The sequence below is a fragment of the Sus scrofa genome, chromosome 8, assembly GCF_054392235.1.
Source record: "Sus scrofa isolate SSC_HxYL_T2T_F1_AM1 chromosome 8, Sscrofa_HxYL_maternal_Yorkshire_Landrace_v2.0, whole genome shotgun sequence".
Classification (NCBI taxonomy): Eukaryota; Metazoa; Chordata; class Mammalia; order Artiodactyla; family Suidae; genus Sus; species Sus scrofa.
The window spans coordinates 61,972,883-61,989,337 of NC_139390.1; the positions used below are offsets into that span (position 1 = coordinate 61,972,883).

Below are 16,455 nucleotides of genomic sequence, written 5' to 3' on the forward strand. Positions count from 1 at the left end.
CCGGCCTACACCACAGCTCATGGCAACACCGGATCCTTAACCCACTAAGCAAGGCCAGGGATTGAACCTGCATCCTCCTGGATACTAGTTGAGTTCATTACTGCTGAGCCACAATGGGAACTCCTGAACAGATTTTTAATGTAGACAAAAATGCCCTACGGTGGGAAAAAAATGCCACAAAGCACATTTATTAGTAAGGAAGTGAAGTGAGTATCACGACTCCAGGGAGGAAGGGACGGGCTACCTCTGCTGTTTTGCTTTAGGATCAGCCTGCCCTTATGTGGAAAGCTGCTCATCCTGAGCCTTGAAGGGAGAGATTAACACCAGCTGCCAGTCTTTTAATTCACAGTTGCACACAAGAAGGCCTTCACAAGAGCCCTCCTCCTGGGTTCCACTGATGCTTTATCCCTGAAGCTGGCAAGTACCCGGCCAGTAAGGAACTACCTGGCAAAGTTCTTCTGATACTGAACAATGAAAAGCCTCTGGCTGCCCAGAACCTCAGGAGTTCAATGCTGCTGAACTCAAGGGGACAAACTGGTCTGATCCCACCAAATAGAACATCTCTAATTCAGCCTCTGTATGGGGATCATAGGACCTTCTAGGCTCATGACACGTGGAACTCAACAGGCAGGGTTGTCAAGGCCATGGAAGGAACCCCCAGCATGAAAATCTGTAAGCGTTATAGCACCGAAGAGGCCACCATTAGAGAGAAAGCTGTAAGAGCCATCAATCCTGAAATAAACTCCTGTTAGAGAAAACTGTCCAGATGCTCTGCAAGACCTCACAGGGTTTACGACAAAGCCCATCAAGGAAATCATGAAAAAGACTGTGGCTTCGGTGGAAAGAAAATGAAGATACAGGGATCTTGGAGAAATGTAAGAGCTAGAGGAAGTCACAGACGAGGACTGGATGGAACCAGTGCCAGACAAGGAGGAAGAGGACAAAGAAGAAGCAGCACTAGGAAACAAACCAACATTCGGCAGAAGTTCTGGTGATTCAAGACAGCTTTAGACTTCTTTTACAAGATGGGCCCTTCTATGCAACGGGCACTGAAACGAAAGCAAATGGCAAAAGGATTGTTATGGGACAGGATCATTTTTAGAGAAATGAAAAAGCAAGGAAGACAGATGTTGGGATGTATTTTTGTCACAGTGCACCCAGTAACTTCCACTGGTGCTCCTCAGCCTACTTGATGGGCATGAGCATGAGTAGCATGAGGCCCTTTGTGACAATCCGTTTCCACTTAACAGTGAATAATTATCACACCGTCTAGTTAATGAACTTCTGTGTTGGTGTGAAAATCTAATAACTATGGCAAGCAGCGTGTGAGACGTTTTTGTGTCACCCACTGTCGCCCTGCCTAAGCAGCATCATGGAGAAGATCTTGGGCAAGGCTGGCATTAAGGGGACAGCCCATCCTTATACAGGCATAACATAAGTGATATTTTTAAGTGGTCCATTCATCAGTATGCAGGCAATCATAACGGCTTCTTCCTTGTTATCAAGGCATGAATTGCTACACCTGTAAATATGAACTTCTTTCTCACATGATCTTTTCATTTTTGATGTCAGTGTTAGGGATATGTATAACACCTACAGTATTTTGTATTATTTAAGATTGCATTAACATATAGGTTCTAAGACAATTCATCTTGTAAAAAGACAATACAGTACTGTACTGTAAATGCAATTTCTCATATGATTTTAACAATATTTTCTTTTCTCTAGATTCCTTTGTTCTAAGAATGCAGTAAATAACACACATACATGTTAATCAGCTGTTTATGTTATTGGTAAGGTTCCCCATCAACAGGAGGCTGTTAGGAGTTAAGTTCTGGAGGAATAAAAAAATAGATGTGGGTATTGGACTGCGTGAAAGTCAGTGTCCTTAATGAGCTTTGTTCAAGGGTCAACCGTACATGTAAATACAAATTAATTTAAATCTCCTCCCTCACTTCCACATACTCCTTATCTTTATAATTAACATTTTTAATATGTAAATATACCTTGTGTGTTTTGAATGTTGGTATCAAACTCCCATCACTGGTCACAATACCAGCACTCTCCTGGCCCCTGTGAATATAAAAAGGTTTCAACTGTTAAGTTTACCCCATGGATAAGTTCTTAATGAATTTTTTGAAACGTACTCTTCTCAATAGCATCCATGAGCTCAGTGTGACAACACATTAAATGCACCTAGCACTAGTGCCATTTCCACTCACAACAATGATAATGCCAATGATTAGCAACAGCAGCAGATGAGACCATCTGAGTCCTAACTAATATGCCAGGCAGTGTCCTAAGCTTTTACACGAATGATTTAATTTATATGGCTTTCAAGACAATCTTTTTTTTTTTCCTTTTTTTTTTGGTCTTTTTTGTCTTTTTAGGGCTGCACCCACGGCACATGGAGGTTCCCAGGCTAGGGGTCGAATTGGAGCTGTAGCCGCCAACCTACACCACAGCTCCAGCAATGCCAGATCCTTAACCCACTGGGCAAGGACAGGGATCAAACCCGCAAACTCATGGTTCCTAGTTGGATTCGTTTCTGCTGAGCCAAGACAGGAACTTCCTCAAAACAATCTTATGATGACCATTCCCATGTTATGGTTAAGGACAACACTAAAGAAACAGAAGTATCTTGTCCAATGTCACACAGAGAATGGTGGCACAGACGGGATTAGAATACAATCTGATATCATAACTTGTGCTCCCAACCTCTGTGTTCTGTGGCCTCTAAATAAGGTTGAGGATGTAGATATAAATAAAAATTCCCATATAAAAAGCAAGTAAAATGCTTAGTCGTGGGTACTGAAGTTATGAACATTATTTTGTTTTGTTTTGCTTTTTGCACTCTCCAAATTTTCTCTGACAAAATCTATCACTTTCGTCATCAGAAAATAAAGGCTGCTTCAAAAAACCCTAAGCTGATGGAGCACTCTGCATCTCATTTCCTGCGTTAGTATTTTTAGGTGACAATGCAAAGAAAGCCAGAAGCTAGGTTTCTAGCTGGTTGGGGAACACCTTCGTAAGACTCAGACGGTCAGCACTAATGTGGAGTGCAAACTCAAAAGATAAAATAAAAGTTCCAACCAGTCAGCAATTTTTCATAGTTCTGAACAAGTGCTATAAATACTAGATATTTATTAATAAATTTCTGTTCCAAAGAACATGGGTAAAAATAAAAAGTAAATCTTTACCATAAACATACATAGACATTAATAATTAATACATAGATTTGTTAAAAAGAATCTTTTCTAAATTATGTACTACAATTATTTAGGCATATATATATATTTTTTCTTTTTTGGCCTTGCTGCAGCATACAGAGTTCCCAGGCCAGGGATCAGATCTGAGCTGCAGTTGCAGCCTATGCCACAACTGCAGCAATGCCGGGATCCTTAACCCACTGTGCTGGGCTGGAGATGGAACCCTCATCCCAGTGCTCTCAAGACACCACTGCTCCCATTGCGCCACAGCAGGCATTTTAATGACAAGAAAAACTATTACTCAATGTACTTATAAAATAAAAAATCTAAAAAGTTAAAATTGAAGTGATTTTGCTAAAATGCATTAAATACTATGAAAGGAGTTCCTGCTGTGGTAAAGCAGGTTAAGGATCTGGTGTAGGTTGCAGCTGCGGCTCTGATGCCATCCTGGGAGCATCTGAAGCCTGGGAGCTTCTCTGCCATGGGTGCAGCAAAAACCAAAACCAAATAAAACAAAAAACCATGAACGATTACGCTGAAAACAGACATGCATGATACTATACATCCTATACGACTAAATAACCTGTGACTTTAGGATTTATTTATTTAGAGAAAGGATGTGTCCTTTAGTTAACTGATGTTAGAAGATTAAGTGATTTATATTGTGGGAAAAAACTAATGTTGGCCATAAACCTTACTTAGGGCAGAAAGAATCTCTGCCAATCATTTCCAAAAAGAAAAGACCATATAGTAAAGTAGAAACTAACTCAGAAAAGGTTTTCCTTCCCTTCTGTATTAATGGTAATATTTCCTTTAAAGCAGAAATGAGTAACATTAGGAATCATTTAGGTCCAGGTCTCTTAAATCACAAAGCCCCTGCTCATTTGGCACTTTCTCAAGTTACCCCTGCTCAGGCAGCTTGAACCAGTTAAACTAGATTCTTCTAGCTCTCCAGAGCTTAGTGACCACCAGCCTGCTGGCTTCCTAGGAAACAAAACCCTGGCTAGAAGTAGTGAATCATTTCCAGGTCCCTTTCAACATGGAGAGTGGAGCAGGGAAGCACTGGACAGAGGAAGAGACAAAGCTTTGCTAAGTGTCTGGGGAGAAAAAAAATATATGCAAACAACTTTACGGAACCCTGAGAAATAAAGGAATATTTATCTACATTGCCAAAAGGCTGAAAGCACTAAGAGTCCAGAGACTGGAAACAGTGCCAGGCAAAGTACAAAAATCTCAAATACGAATACAGAACAGCTCAACATGCCCACAGCTCTGGAGACAGGTCCAAAACTCTTAAGTTCTTCCATGATTTGGATACAGTCCTGCAGGGTGAACCTGCCACACAATTAACAGAGGAAGATGCAAATGGCAAGTACCTGGCAATGGTGAGCCAAGGCATAGTCCCAGAGGCCACCAAAGGTAAAGAGAACAAGTATCCTCCTTTGCTTCTACCTAACAAACGGTAAGAGAACCAGACTTCTGGGTCCAGATGATAAACACAAGCTGAAATATCATGGTTGAGAAAAACAACTGACCTGTTATGTATATGCTATTTTGCACAAGGGTAAACATTAATTTTTAAAAGTTTAAACACTACCATTTAAAAAAATCTGTCAATATAGAATAAACACATTAACATGACACTTAACTGCTACTGTCAACTGCTCCTGATACAGTTTTTAGAAAATGCGTTGGGTTCTGAAAATACTGAGTTTTAATTTGATAAGAGTAGCGGAAAAAATGCATATATTGCTCAACTGTTGTTTTCTTAGAACGCCAAATTAGACAGAACTTTCTGCTCTCTATCAATGTTCCCATTTTCCTAAATTTATAGGTAAAAGCACTAAAATATTAACTGATAAAAAATTTCATTACTTGTTTGCAAAAACAGCTCTATTTTAATAGTAAGAGAAACAAACAGATTTGACAAATAATTTATGATTAAATGATTTCAATATAGGGATACCTCAAGGATATTGTGGGTTTGGTTCTAGACCTCAGCAATAAAGCAAATATCGCAATAAAAGGAGTCACACAAAGTTTTTAGTTTCCTAGTGCATATAGAAATTATGCTTACAGGAGTTCCCATCATGGCTCAGCAGTAATGAACCTGACTAATTTCTGTGAGGATTTGGGTTCCATCCCTGGCCTCACTCACTAGGCTAAGGATCCTGTGTTGCTGTGGCTGTGGTATAGGCTGGCAGCTGCAGCTCCAATTTGACCCCTAGCCTGGGAACCTCCATATGCCACGGGTGCGGCCCTAAAAAGGACAAAAAATAAAAATAAAAAAGTTATGTTTACACTACACGGTAGTCTGTTGACTATGCAGTGACATTATGTCTTAAAAAAAAAACAATGTATAGAATGCGTCATTGCTAAAAAAAATGCTGTCATCTGAGCTTTCACTGAGTTGTAATTCTAACACCACTGACCACAGATCAACAAAACACACTGAAATAGTTTGAAATGTCTCAAGAATTACCAAAATGTGACAGAGACCCAAAGTGAGCAAAGCTGTTGGAAAAATGGTGCCGACAGGCTTGCCTGACAGAGTTGCCACAAAACTTTAGTTTGTAAAAAAAACACATTATCTGCAAAGCAATATTATGCTTTTTTTTCTTTTTTCTTTTTTTTTGGCTTTTTAGGGCCACACCCAAGGCATATAGGGGTTCCCAGGCTAGAGGTTGAATCACGCTGTAGCTGCTGGCCTACATCACAGCTCATGGCAATGCTGGATCCTTAAACCACTGAGCGGGAGCCAGGGATTGAACCTGTGTCCTCATGGATACTAGTCAGATTTGTTTCCACTGAGCCACATTGGGAACTCCTGCAAAGTGACATTATTAAAACAAGGTTCTTGACCTACTGTGTTGTTAATGCCAACACTATACAGAATTTGCTCACTGTCTGTGGAAGCCAAATGCATCATGAGGCAAACTGGAAAAATCAATGGCAGTAATGAGATTTCTCTCACAGCCAAAATCTTACAATTGCTTTTTTGTGTGTGTGTGTCTTTTGGCCTTCTCTAGGGCCGCTCCCACAGCATATGGAGGTTCCCAGGCAAGGGGTCTAATTGGAGCTGTAGCCACCGGCCTACACCACAGCTCACGGCAACGTGGGATCCTTACCCCACTGAGCAAGGCCAGGGATCGAACCTGCAACCTCACCGTTCCTAGTCAGATTTGTTAACCACTGAGCCATGACGAGAACTCCTACAATTGCTATTTTTAAAGGCAGAGTTTTCCAATCCAAAATCTGTGATACCTACTGTCTGTGTACCCCATGCTCCAGGCACTCAGTGAATGCCCTCACTGATGTACCTCAGAGAGGAGAGAACTGGGAATAAGTGCAACCAAGAGAATTGGCCTGTGGTCTAAGAAAGGTACCCGATGAGAAGGGGGTCAGAGGTCACAGAGAGTACAGGTGGGTCGACCTGGGTTGTCTGAACTTCAAGTTTAAAGCTCGATCAGGAAATCCTTTAGTAAAAAATCCACCCACTCACTCCCTTTGCATGTCTGACACTATACCAAATTCTGAGAGAGCTTTGCAGTTGCTGCTAAGTTAAACCGTAATTCCATTGTTTCATTCAATTAATCACTCAGCACTCTTCACCATCTAAATGCTTTAAATAGTGATTAACAATGAATGACTCACTCGACTTCAGCAGAGGCTGGTATCACGAAGAGGTGGTGACGTTAAGTAGCTACAGTGCCCAACGGGAACCCTCTGGCCCTGTCAGCTGCTCCATGGCTACAAACCCCGTTCGTGAGCAGAGGGCCCGTGATACGACTTAACTGTGTTTGGGCAGGTACCTCAAACTTCCAGTTCTAATATCAAACTTTCACCTTCCCAATCAAAACTGATCCTCCTATAAATTTATCATTTATTTCCAGCCACTTAAACAGAAATGTTTGAAATATCCTTGATTTTGTCAGTCACTAAGTCATTTAAAAAAATCTGCTGACATGATTCATCTCTGCCCCATTCTTACTCCCACCACCCAGGACTCCCACGTCTACCTCACGGACTGTGAAGATAACCTCTTAACTGGCCTCCCTTCTCACATATCCTGCACAAGGCCACTGGCTGGTTGTTTGTTTTTTAGTAAAATAACAGAAACATTAGCATTTTGTTTACATTAAAAATAATTAAATTATACCACAATTAATCATAATTTAGGGTTAAATGCCACTTAAATATGGCATAATATTTACCTGAGTGCATATATCGGAGCTTAGGTCTTAGCCCCTTATATAACAGGTGCTACAGTCAGTTATCTTCTGTCCATACTTAACATTATTACATTAGGACAGACTACAGTAAGTTCAATATCTGGGAGTTCCCTTGTGGCACAGTGGGTTAAGGACCTGGTGTTGTCACTGTAGCGGCACAGGTCACGGCTGTGGTGTGGGAATTTCCCCATGGTCAAAAACAAACAAACAAACAAACAGTTCAATTTCTGGTCAAGGGGGATATGATTACTTTGAAACATTGCTAAAATAACTGCTTTCCAAAAGAACTGTACTTCACTAACGATGAGTGAACCCTGATATGCAAGATTACAAGGTGAGGGTGAAGAGACTTTGCTCCTTTAAAAATGGACTATGCTAATATAATAAATAAATCATGCAGACAATGATGCATGCAATCAATAATTTTTTTCCTTTGCACTTAATTACTAGTGTTGTGGAACACTTCCTATACATTTATTCTACTTTACAAATTGTGCATGTCAATGGAGGTCTCAGAAAGTTTCTACGACCTCTCTGGCCTTCCAATCTTGGCCTTTTCCTTTTGATCCACAGAGGTCAGAAATTTTGACATAATCAAATAGTCTCTTTTCTAAGCCTGAGAAAGCCCTCTTATCTCCAGGCATGATTCATTTATAATGTCTTCTGGTTTTCTTGTGGTGGAACCAGCAAGCCTTTTATTGGTATAAGGTAAAGTGAAGGGAGAGAAAGGACTGTGCCTTTTCCACTGCTGGCATCAACCTCTCCACGCGCTTAGTAAGGACAGAGGATCTGGGCCCTCTGTGAGGTAGCAGGTGGCCTGACTGAGAGTTGGCAAAGGACCTAAATACAAACTCAAAGAGGCTTCAGGTTCTGGAAACTTTATCATCTTAAGTTTCAGAATACCTCTGGCGCTGCCGCCGCCGCCACCGAATCACAGTCCTGCAGTGGCCAAGTTTCCCCTCTATTTCCCTCCCCTGTCTTTATACAAACACATCAGGAGTAATGATTTCAGAGTTTCAGTTTAAAATCTCCAGAGTGGAATTTCCGTTGTAGCACAGCGAAAACGAATCTGACTGGGAACCATGAAGTTGCGGGTTCAATCCCTGGCCTCGCTCAGTGGGTTAAGGATCTGGTGTTGCCATGAGCTGTAGTGTAGGTCACAGATGTGACTAAGATACCATGCTGCTGTGGCTGTGGTGGAGGTCGGCAGCTGTAGCTACAATTTGACCCTAGCCTGGGAACCTCCATATGCTGCAGGTGTAGCCCTAAAAAAATAAATAAAATAAAATCTTCAGAGTATGGGGCTCCTGCATGAATTTTGGGATTCATGCCAGGAATGATTTAAAAAAAAAAAAATCCCTTTAAGAAGTTGGGGAGAGAGCCCCCTCCCCTCACATTCAGCTCCAGGAGGACCATTTCAACAACAAACAAAAAGCGGGTCCTAAAGCGGGTAATACAGCAGCCTTAACTTTCCGTATTGGTCTCATAAACTTCTGGGGTTAAATGACCTGGGCATATCAGTATCCTTCATTCTTCTCTCTAAAGAGAATTCTTATATAACTTTAGGTTTTTATTTTCCATATTTCCAACTAAATCCAAAACATTCCCTAACTGTAATTTAGCCTCAAATACTTTTTATTTTTATTTCATTTTTTTGTCTTTTTGCCTTTTCTAGGGCCACTCCTGTGGCATATGGAGGTTCCCAGGCTAGGGATCTAATCAGAGTTGTAGCCACCAGCCTACGCCAGAGCCACAGCAACGCTGAGATCCGGGCCAAGTCTGCAACCTACACCACAGCTCACGGCAATGCCAGATCCTCAACCCACTGAACAAGGCCAGGGATCGAACACGAAACCTCATGTTTCCTAGTTAGATTCGTTAACCACCGTGCCACGATGGGAACTCCCAAATACTTTTTTTTGTTTGTTTTTTTTTAAAGTCTAAGACAATCCTCAATTGATATTACCCATTCATGGATAACCATGAATTAATTATACATATCATGATGTTTATATACAAAGTTTCCCACTGGACCATTATTTCTTTCATTAGGGCAGTTACTCTCAAAGCACTGTGAACTACATACTACGGAGTGTTTCCATAAAGAAAAAGATTAATTTAGGAATAGCAAAGTTTTAAATCTTGGTTGGAACCTTGAAATCCCTGCAGCACACTAAAAACATAGTTTCATAGTCACTGGTGTATAAACACACAAATCATGAAGGCTTATGTAAGCAGAATAATATACATGGAATCCATAGATTTTGTATGTCCAAGGTAAGTTACATTTTGTGTTTGGACTATATCTTCTTTTAAAAATGTCTACCCAAATATATTGGTGCAGAAAAGCATTTTGAAATGATAAACTTACAGTTATACATTGAATTTATAAATAAAAAATTATTTACGACCAAAAGTATGTTACTGTATATGCTGTTGATAGTCTTCCTATCATCTTCCCCAGCTTTTTCAGACGGTTTAGGATATCTAACCAACCTTAGCTGAGTGAGTAGTTCTGAGATGTGATTATTCTTTAAAGTTTAATATTTTATAAATCCTAAAGCAGTTGATACTATATGTAAATATTTATTAAGACATATAGCATTTAAATTCTAATCTGTGCCCCTCTTTTGATTAGCAACTCTTAAGTCTCCAGAAATACTTATTATTTCTACATACCTCTGGAACATGGGTGATTTAACTACTTCCTGGCTGTTTGTCTTTGGATAGATTCTTTCAGACATTCCTGCCTCCTTGCTTCTTTTAGATCTGTCTGAAATCACTTGTAATATACTTGATACTCTGTCCTTTTTGTAGTGCTTTACAAACACTATATATATTTTGATATGTTGCAATTTACATTTGTTTACTGCTGAGATCATTCAGCAAACTTAATTAAAAATAGCTTGCATCTATTGGGCATTACATGAAAGAACACTGCTGATTTTGGTGAAGTTACAAAGTTAAATAAGACAGTCATTACTGATAAGCATACAGTCTATTAACCAAAATAGATAACTAAGTATTAACTGTAGATAAAGTACATATTATAAGTGCCAAACTGAGGCAAAAAATGTATTTACTTGAATATAGATGGCTTAGACATATTTACATGCTGTCATTATAAAAATATCTAAGGAGGTTTTTCCACACATAGCCAGAAACATGGAAAAGATCATCCAAAACTACACTGACCCCCATAAAAACTGATCAATGAGATTATTTGATTCTAATATAATTTATCAACAGCCAATATAATGTCAAGTTGAAACTTGGCAAAAAAAAAAAGTTTCCATCTCAGGCCTTCTGGGAAATGCATTCCTTTTTATCCAATCTAAAACAATACATCTATGTCACTGAAAAAGTTAATATATTCATATTTAATATTTAAAAAGATATTGGTAACATTATGATAATATGAACAGCAAACTGCTAACTGAATTTTCTAGAGAATATAAAATGATTCAAAGTGAAAGAAATTACATTGTAGTTTAAAATGCAGAGGTAAAATCTGTTTTTCAAAAACAGAATGGTGTAAGTAACAGGATATCATGAAAATAAGGCAGTGCTTAAGGCATAGACAATGTAATATCAATATAAAATAATATTGTAGGTAATGAAATCTAGACACAGGACCCATGGTACACTGTATCAGTGAAGACAGGATTAGGGATGGCAACTCTATAAAGATGAAAACCACACTATTGAATTTATATTCAATACGATTCCACTTTTGGTTTTTCGCTTGTTTATTTTGTTGTAAATAACTAAAAAAGAAACACATTCAATTGTAATCTGGTATAGACTCCAGCAGGACAGATACGAATTGGTTGTTTTCTGTTATAAAATATTTCACAAATTAAAGGAATGCTCAATTATATCATTTTAATTGTATGTATATGAAAAACCATGAATACATATGTATGAAAATATTTGTAAGGAACGAAACATTAATTTAGTTGTTACTGATGCTATTACTTCTTTTTTTTTTAATTACTCAAATGAATTTATCACATCTGTAGTTGTATAATGATCATAACAATCTAATTTCACAAGATTGGGAACTCCCAAATACTTTTTAAACTTGATTAAAAATTTGACAATTGTTACTGAGTTTTAAACTTCTCTAAGTGTGCCATTTGAAAATACTTTTATTTTTCTCTAGTGATATAAGAATCCCCAGTATGATCTTTTTTTTTTTTTTTTTTGTCTTTTTTTTTGCTATTTCTTAGGCCGCTCCCACGGCATATGGAGATTCCCAGGCTAGGGGTCTAATCGAAGCCATAGCCACCGGCCTACGCCAGAGCCACAGCAACACGGGATCCGAGCCACGTCTGCAACCTACACCACAGCTCACGGCAACGCCGGATCCTTAACCCACTGAGCAAGGCCAGGGATCGAACCCGCAACCTCATGGTTCCCAGTCGGATTCGTTAACCACTGCGCCACGACGGGAACTCCCCCAGTATGATCTTTAAGATGATAAATGACATGCCTTTTCTTATGCTTTAATGGAATACCTCGTAATTATGGTGAACAGTGATTTTAAATGAATGTTTATGCCATGAAAATCATACCTAACATTTGTCTCCTAATGTAAAATACAATGCTTTTTTTTTTCTTTTTTTCCTTTCTAGGGCTGCACCTGTGAAATACGGAAGTTCCCAGGCTAGAAGGTTGAATCGGAGCTGCAGCCTCTGGCCTACACCACAGCCACAGCCATGCCAGATCAGATACACATATGTTACCTATACCGCTGCTCATGGCAATGCCAGATCCTTAACCCAATGGGCAAAGCCAGGGATCAAACCCATATCCTCATGGATATTAGTTGGGTTCTCAACCTGCTGAACCACAACAGGAACTCCTATAATGATTTCTGTTACCCAGTAAAACAAAATTAGAAAAACATATATGAAATTTATAGAAGGAGATCAGGGAAGAATGTCTTCATTTTTCTTTTAAATGTCTTCCTGATTCTTTTAAATGATATATTCCTTGGCCCATTTAAGTAAAACAAATTAATTTCTGGAAAGTTTAATATTTATCAATCAACTAATTACGTAAGAAGATACATAGAGACTCTTAGCTATTTGACTATATGTGCCAATAAAACAAGACTTTCTGATTATCTCATTGCAGGAGTTCTCCTTCACATTACCAGTATTACTTAAAGTGCCTACTACTTTCTTTTTTTTTTTTTCCTCTTTTTTGTCTTTTTAGGTCCGCACCCACAGCACATGGAGGTTCCCAGACTAGGGCTCTAATTAGAGCTACAGCTGCCGGCCTACACCACAGTCACAGCAACTTGGGATCCGAGCCACATCTGTGACCTACGCCACTGCTCACGGCAATGCCAGATCCTTAACCCACTGACTGAGGCCAGGGATGGAATCCACATTCTCATGGATACTTGTCAGATTTGTTTCCACTGAGCTACAATAAACGGGAACTCCTAAAGTGTCTACTGTGTTGAAGCACATAAATACAAAAATAAAGAAAATACTTCATTTATAAATGTAATTCAGGGAGCCCGCAGTGGCTCCATAGGTAAGGATCCAGGGTTCTCACTGCTGTGCCTCAGGTCACTGCTGTGATATGGGTTTGATCTCTGGCCTCGGAACTTTGCATGTCCCAGGTGTGGCCCCCCGCAAAAAAAAATGTAATTTAATTTGAAAACTAACTAAAACCATCTCTAGAAACTTATAAACTTGACAAACAATTCTAGTGGAAGTTCAAAATGTCAATGGTATGGGAGAAATTAGATTACCCTTTAGATACACAAACATTTAAACTATATTATACCACTTGATTATGAAAAGTATCTATCTTAAATTGATAATCCTTCATGGATATGATCAAATTCAGCTCAAACTATTAGCATGATCAGTTACTTTTACCAATTTTAACTTTCCTTGGTACTTATTTCTAAAAGGAATTCTCTTTTCAGGCAAAATGACAGTCACATCAGTGGACAAGGAAGACATCCCAGGAAATGCTTTCTTTTGGCTTCTCACGTCAGACCACTGGAGCTAGGTAGGCAGAGAAAGGTGGGCCACCAACATTCTGAAACTGACCCAATTTCCAACTGGAAAGTAAGACTAGTTTCAAATCTGAAAAAATGGATGATTTTTTCCTGATAGAAAACACTTAGGATGCATTTATGTTTCCCTCTTTTTTTTTTTAACCAACCTATACTAAAAAAAATCATTTCTAAAACAAATGATTTCTTTAACAAAATGTAAATTGCCTGGAAGCATTAGCCCTCAAATTTCCAATCTTTATTCTTTAAACATAGTAAGGAACCTAACGGCCAAAATTACACATCATAGGTGTTTAATATTTAATGAGTATATGACCTCAGCATTCCTGTGTTCTAAGAAAAACAGAATTTTGGAGTTTCCATCGTGGCGCAGTGGTTAACGAATCCGACTAGGAACCACGAGGTTGCGGGTTTGATCCCTGGCCTTGCTCAGTGGGTTAAGGATCCGGCATTGCCGTGAGCTGTGGTGTAGGTCGCAGACGCGGCTCAGATACGGTGTTGCTGTGGCTCTGGCGTAGGCCGGTGGCTACAGCTCTGATTAGACTCCTAGCCTGGGACCCTCCATATGCTGCGGGAAAAAGACAAAAATAAATAAATAAATAAATAAATTTTAAAAATAAAAGAAAAACAGAATTTTATTTTTTTGCCTTTTTTTAGGGCCGCACCCGTGACCTATGGAGGTTCCCAGTCTAGCGGTCAAATCGGAGCTACAGCTGTCAGCCTATGACACAGCCACAGCAATGTGGGATCCAAGCCGTGTCTGCGACCTGCCCCACAGCTCACAACATCACCAGATCCTTTACCCACTGAGTGAGGCCAGGGATCAAACCTGCAACCTCATGGTTCCTAGTTGGATTCTTTTCTGCTGCGCCACAACGGAAACTCCAAAAAACAGAATTTTACATTGGAAAGGTAATACTATCAAATCCATAAGGAGGTCAAGGATGATTTTTTTTTTCTTTTTAAGGCCACACCTGTGGCATATGGAAGTTCCTGGGCTAGGGGTTGAATCCGAGCTGTAGGCCTACACCACCACCAGATGCGAGGTGTATCTGAGACTGAGCTGCAGCTTGCAGCAAGGCCGGATCCTTAACCTACTGAGTGAGGCCAGGGATCAAATCCGCATCCTCAAGGATACTAGTCCGGTTCTTAACCCACTGAACCACAACAGGAACTCCAAGGATAATTATATTCACCCAAAAAGTCAACAAAAATCCATTTCTTGCTTTTAAGTTCTTACTGAAGGTTAATCCAAGTAGGAAAAATACTGAAAAGCATCTCAAAACAAAGACATTAACTATACCACAAAATAAAAACAACTGCCTACCTCAGGTAAATACTATAGTGGCTTTTTAATAACTTATATTACAGATGCTGAGGTCCAAACTACCTTTTTATAAAACAGAATCCTGAGAAATGCAAGATAATATGGTTGTTAAATAATGAATATAATGTCAAGTAAATGCCATTACCATAAAACGAGTGGCAAAACTGTACCAGAGATCTAGCACAAAGGCACTAAGCTATATTAAAGGATTTATAACTAAGTGGAGACATCCTGCCTTAAGCCTTATGAAGCCTATTTCCTTGAATATAATACTTTGCCTAAAATGGCATGCGGTCTTTAACCAATGGGGGATCTTTTATTTTCACAAAGAATAATAAGTACCAATTACTAATGTGCCTCTTCCAAGCTCCTCATTCATGAAATAGCCTGGTTCTCAACCCCAAACTGCACAAGAGAACCACAACTGGATGAGGGGCATGGCAGAGGTTCAGAAGAGCTCTCCAAGATTCTGATCCATAGCAAACGGAAAGCATTAGACAAAGAAAAGAACATACAAAATCACACATTCAGCTTACACTACAGACTGACATACAGCTCACATACTAAAGGAGTGGGATGGAACAGAAAGAAATGCTAGAGAAGAAAGATGATCAAAATGTAATTAATTAGGAGTTCCTGTTGTGGCACAGTGGAAACTAATTAGACTAGGAACCACGATGTTGCGGGTTCCATCCCTGGCCTTGCTCAGTGGGTAAAGGATCTGGCGTTGACGTGAGCTGTGGTGTAGGTCGCAGATGAGGCTCAGATGCCATGTTGCTGTGGCTGTGGCATAGGCCAGCAGCAACAGTTACGATTAGACCCTAGCCTGGGAACCTCCATATGCCGCAGGTAGGGCCCTAAAAAGAGAAAAAAAAAGTAACTAATTAAAAACACACCTTTAGGGAGTTCTCTTGTGGCTACAGCAGGTTAAGAATCCCGTGTCATCACGCCAGCTACTGTGGCATGGGTTCAATCCCTGGCCTGGGAACTTCCATATGCCTTGGACGCAGCCAGAAACAAAACAAAACAACAAACCAAACCCACTTCTGCCCCCACAACTTTAATAAAGCCAATGACTATCCTGATAGGGAACAGATCAGGTTCTGTACTTTCATTTCCCAGCTAGTTTAAGAGAAAAGCTATGATTTGTATTCCATCTCCTATGGAGAAAATTACTTTCTTTACTAATGTCACATCCAAATATTTATCTTGTCTGACATATGTAACTCATATACATCTCTTTCCTTCATCACCCAACAGAGGTAATTCTACATCAATAATGGAAAGCCCCTAATAATCCAACGTTCATTCTACCTGTAGCAAATGAAGAAGGCAAACACTGCACTGAGCCAGAAGTCACGGCTCTGACAGGCATCTGGTCTGATAAAGACATACGACGAGTGGAGGGAACAGTGAGGAATCAAAGGGTATTTGAACACACTGCTGCCAAGCTTTGGAAACTTGGAATAGACAGGGACTGGAAGCACTGCAGAATGAAGCACAAAACTTAAAACATGAATAGAAGATGCTCTGAACAGTTCAAGATTGAGGCATGACTAAGAGCATGCAATTTTTTACTGCGTTGCATGCTATTCTGGGACACAATAAAACAGAAAAGTACAAGAATCCCAAGACGGAGAGCAG

General features: G+C 39.6%; 1 protein-coding gene across 5 annotated transcripts in view; it reads right to left on the reverse strand.

The window, feature by feature from the left end:
* Positions 1-16,455, reverse strand: part of PPAT (phosphoribosyl pyrophosphate amidotransferase) — a 77,630-nt gene that overhangs the window by 14,022 nt on the left and 47,153 nt on the right. For all 5 annotated transcript variants that reach the window (XR_014812576.1, XM_084972332.1, XM_003482396.5 and 2 more), the window contains exon 2: positions 2,007-2,073. Coding sequence is in view for 3 of the 5 variants with exons in the window: in XM_003482396.5 (XP_003482444.1) it covers positions 2,007-2,073 (67 nt within the window). In the remaining 2 variants the exon portion in view is untranslated. The remainder of the gene's footprint in view (positions 1-2,006; positions 2,074-16,455) is intronic.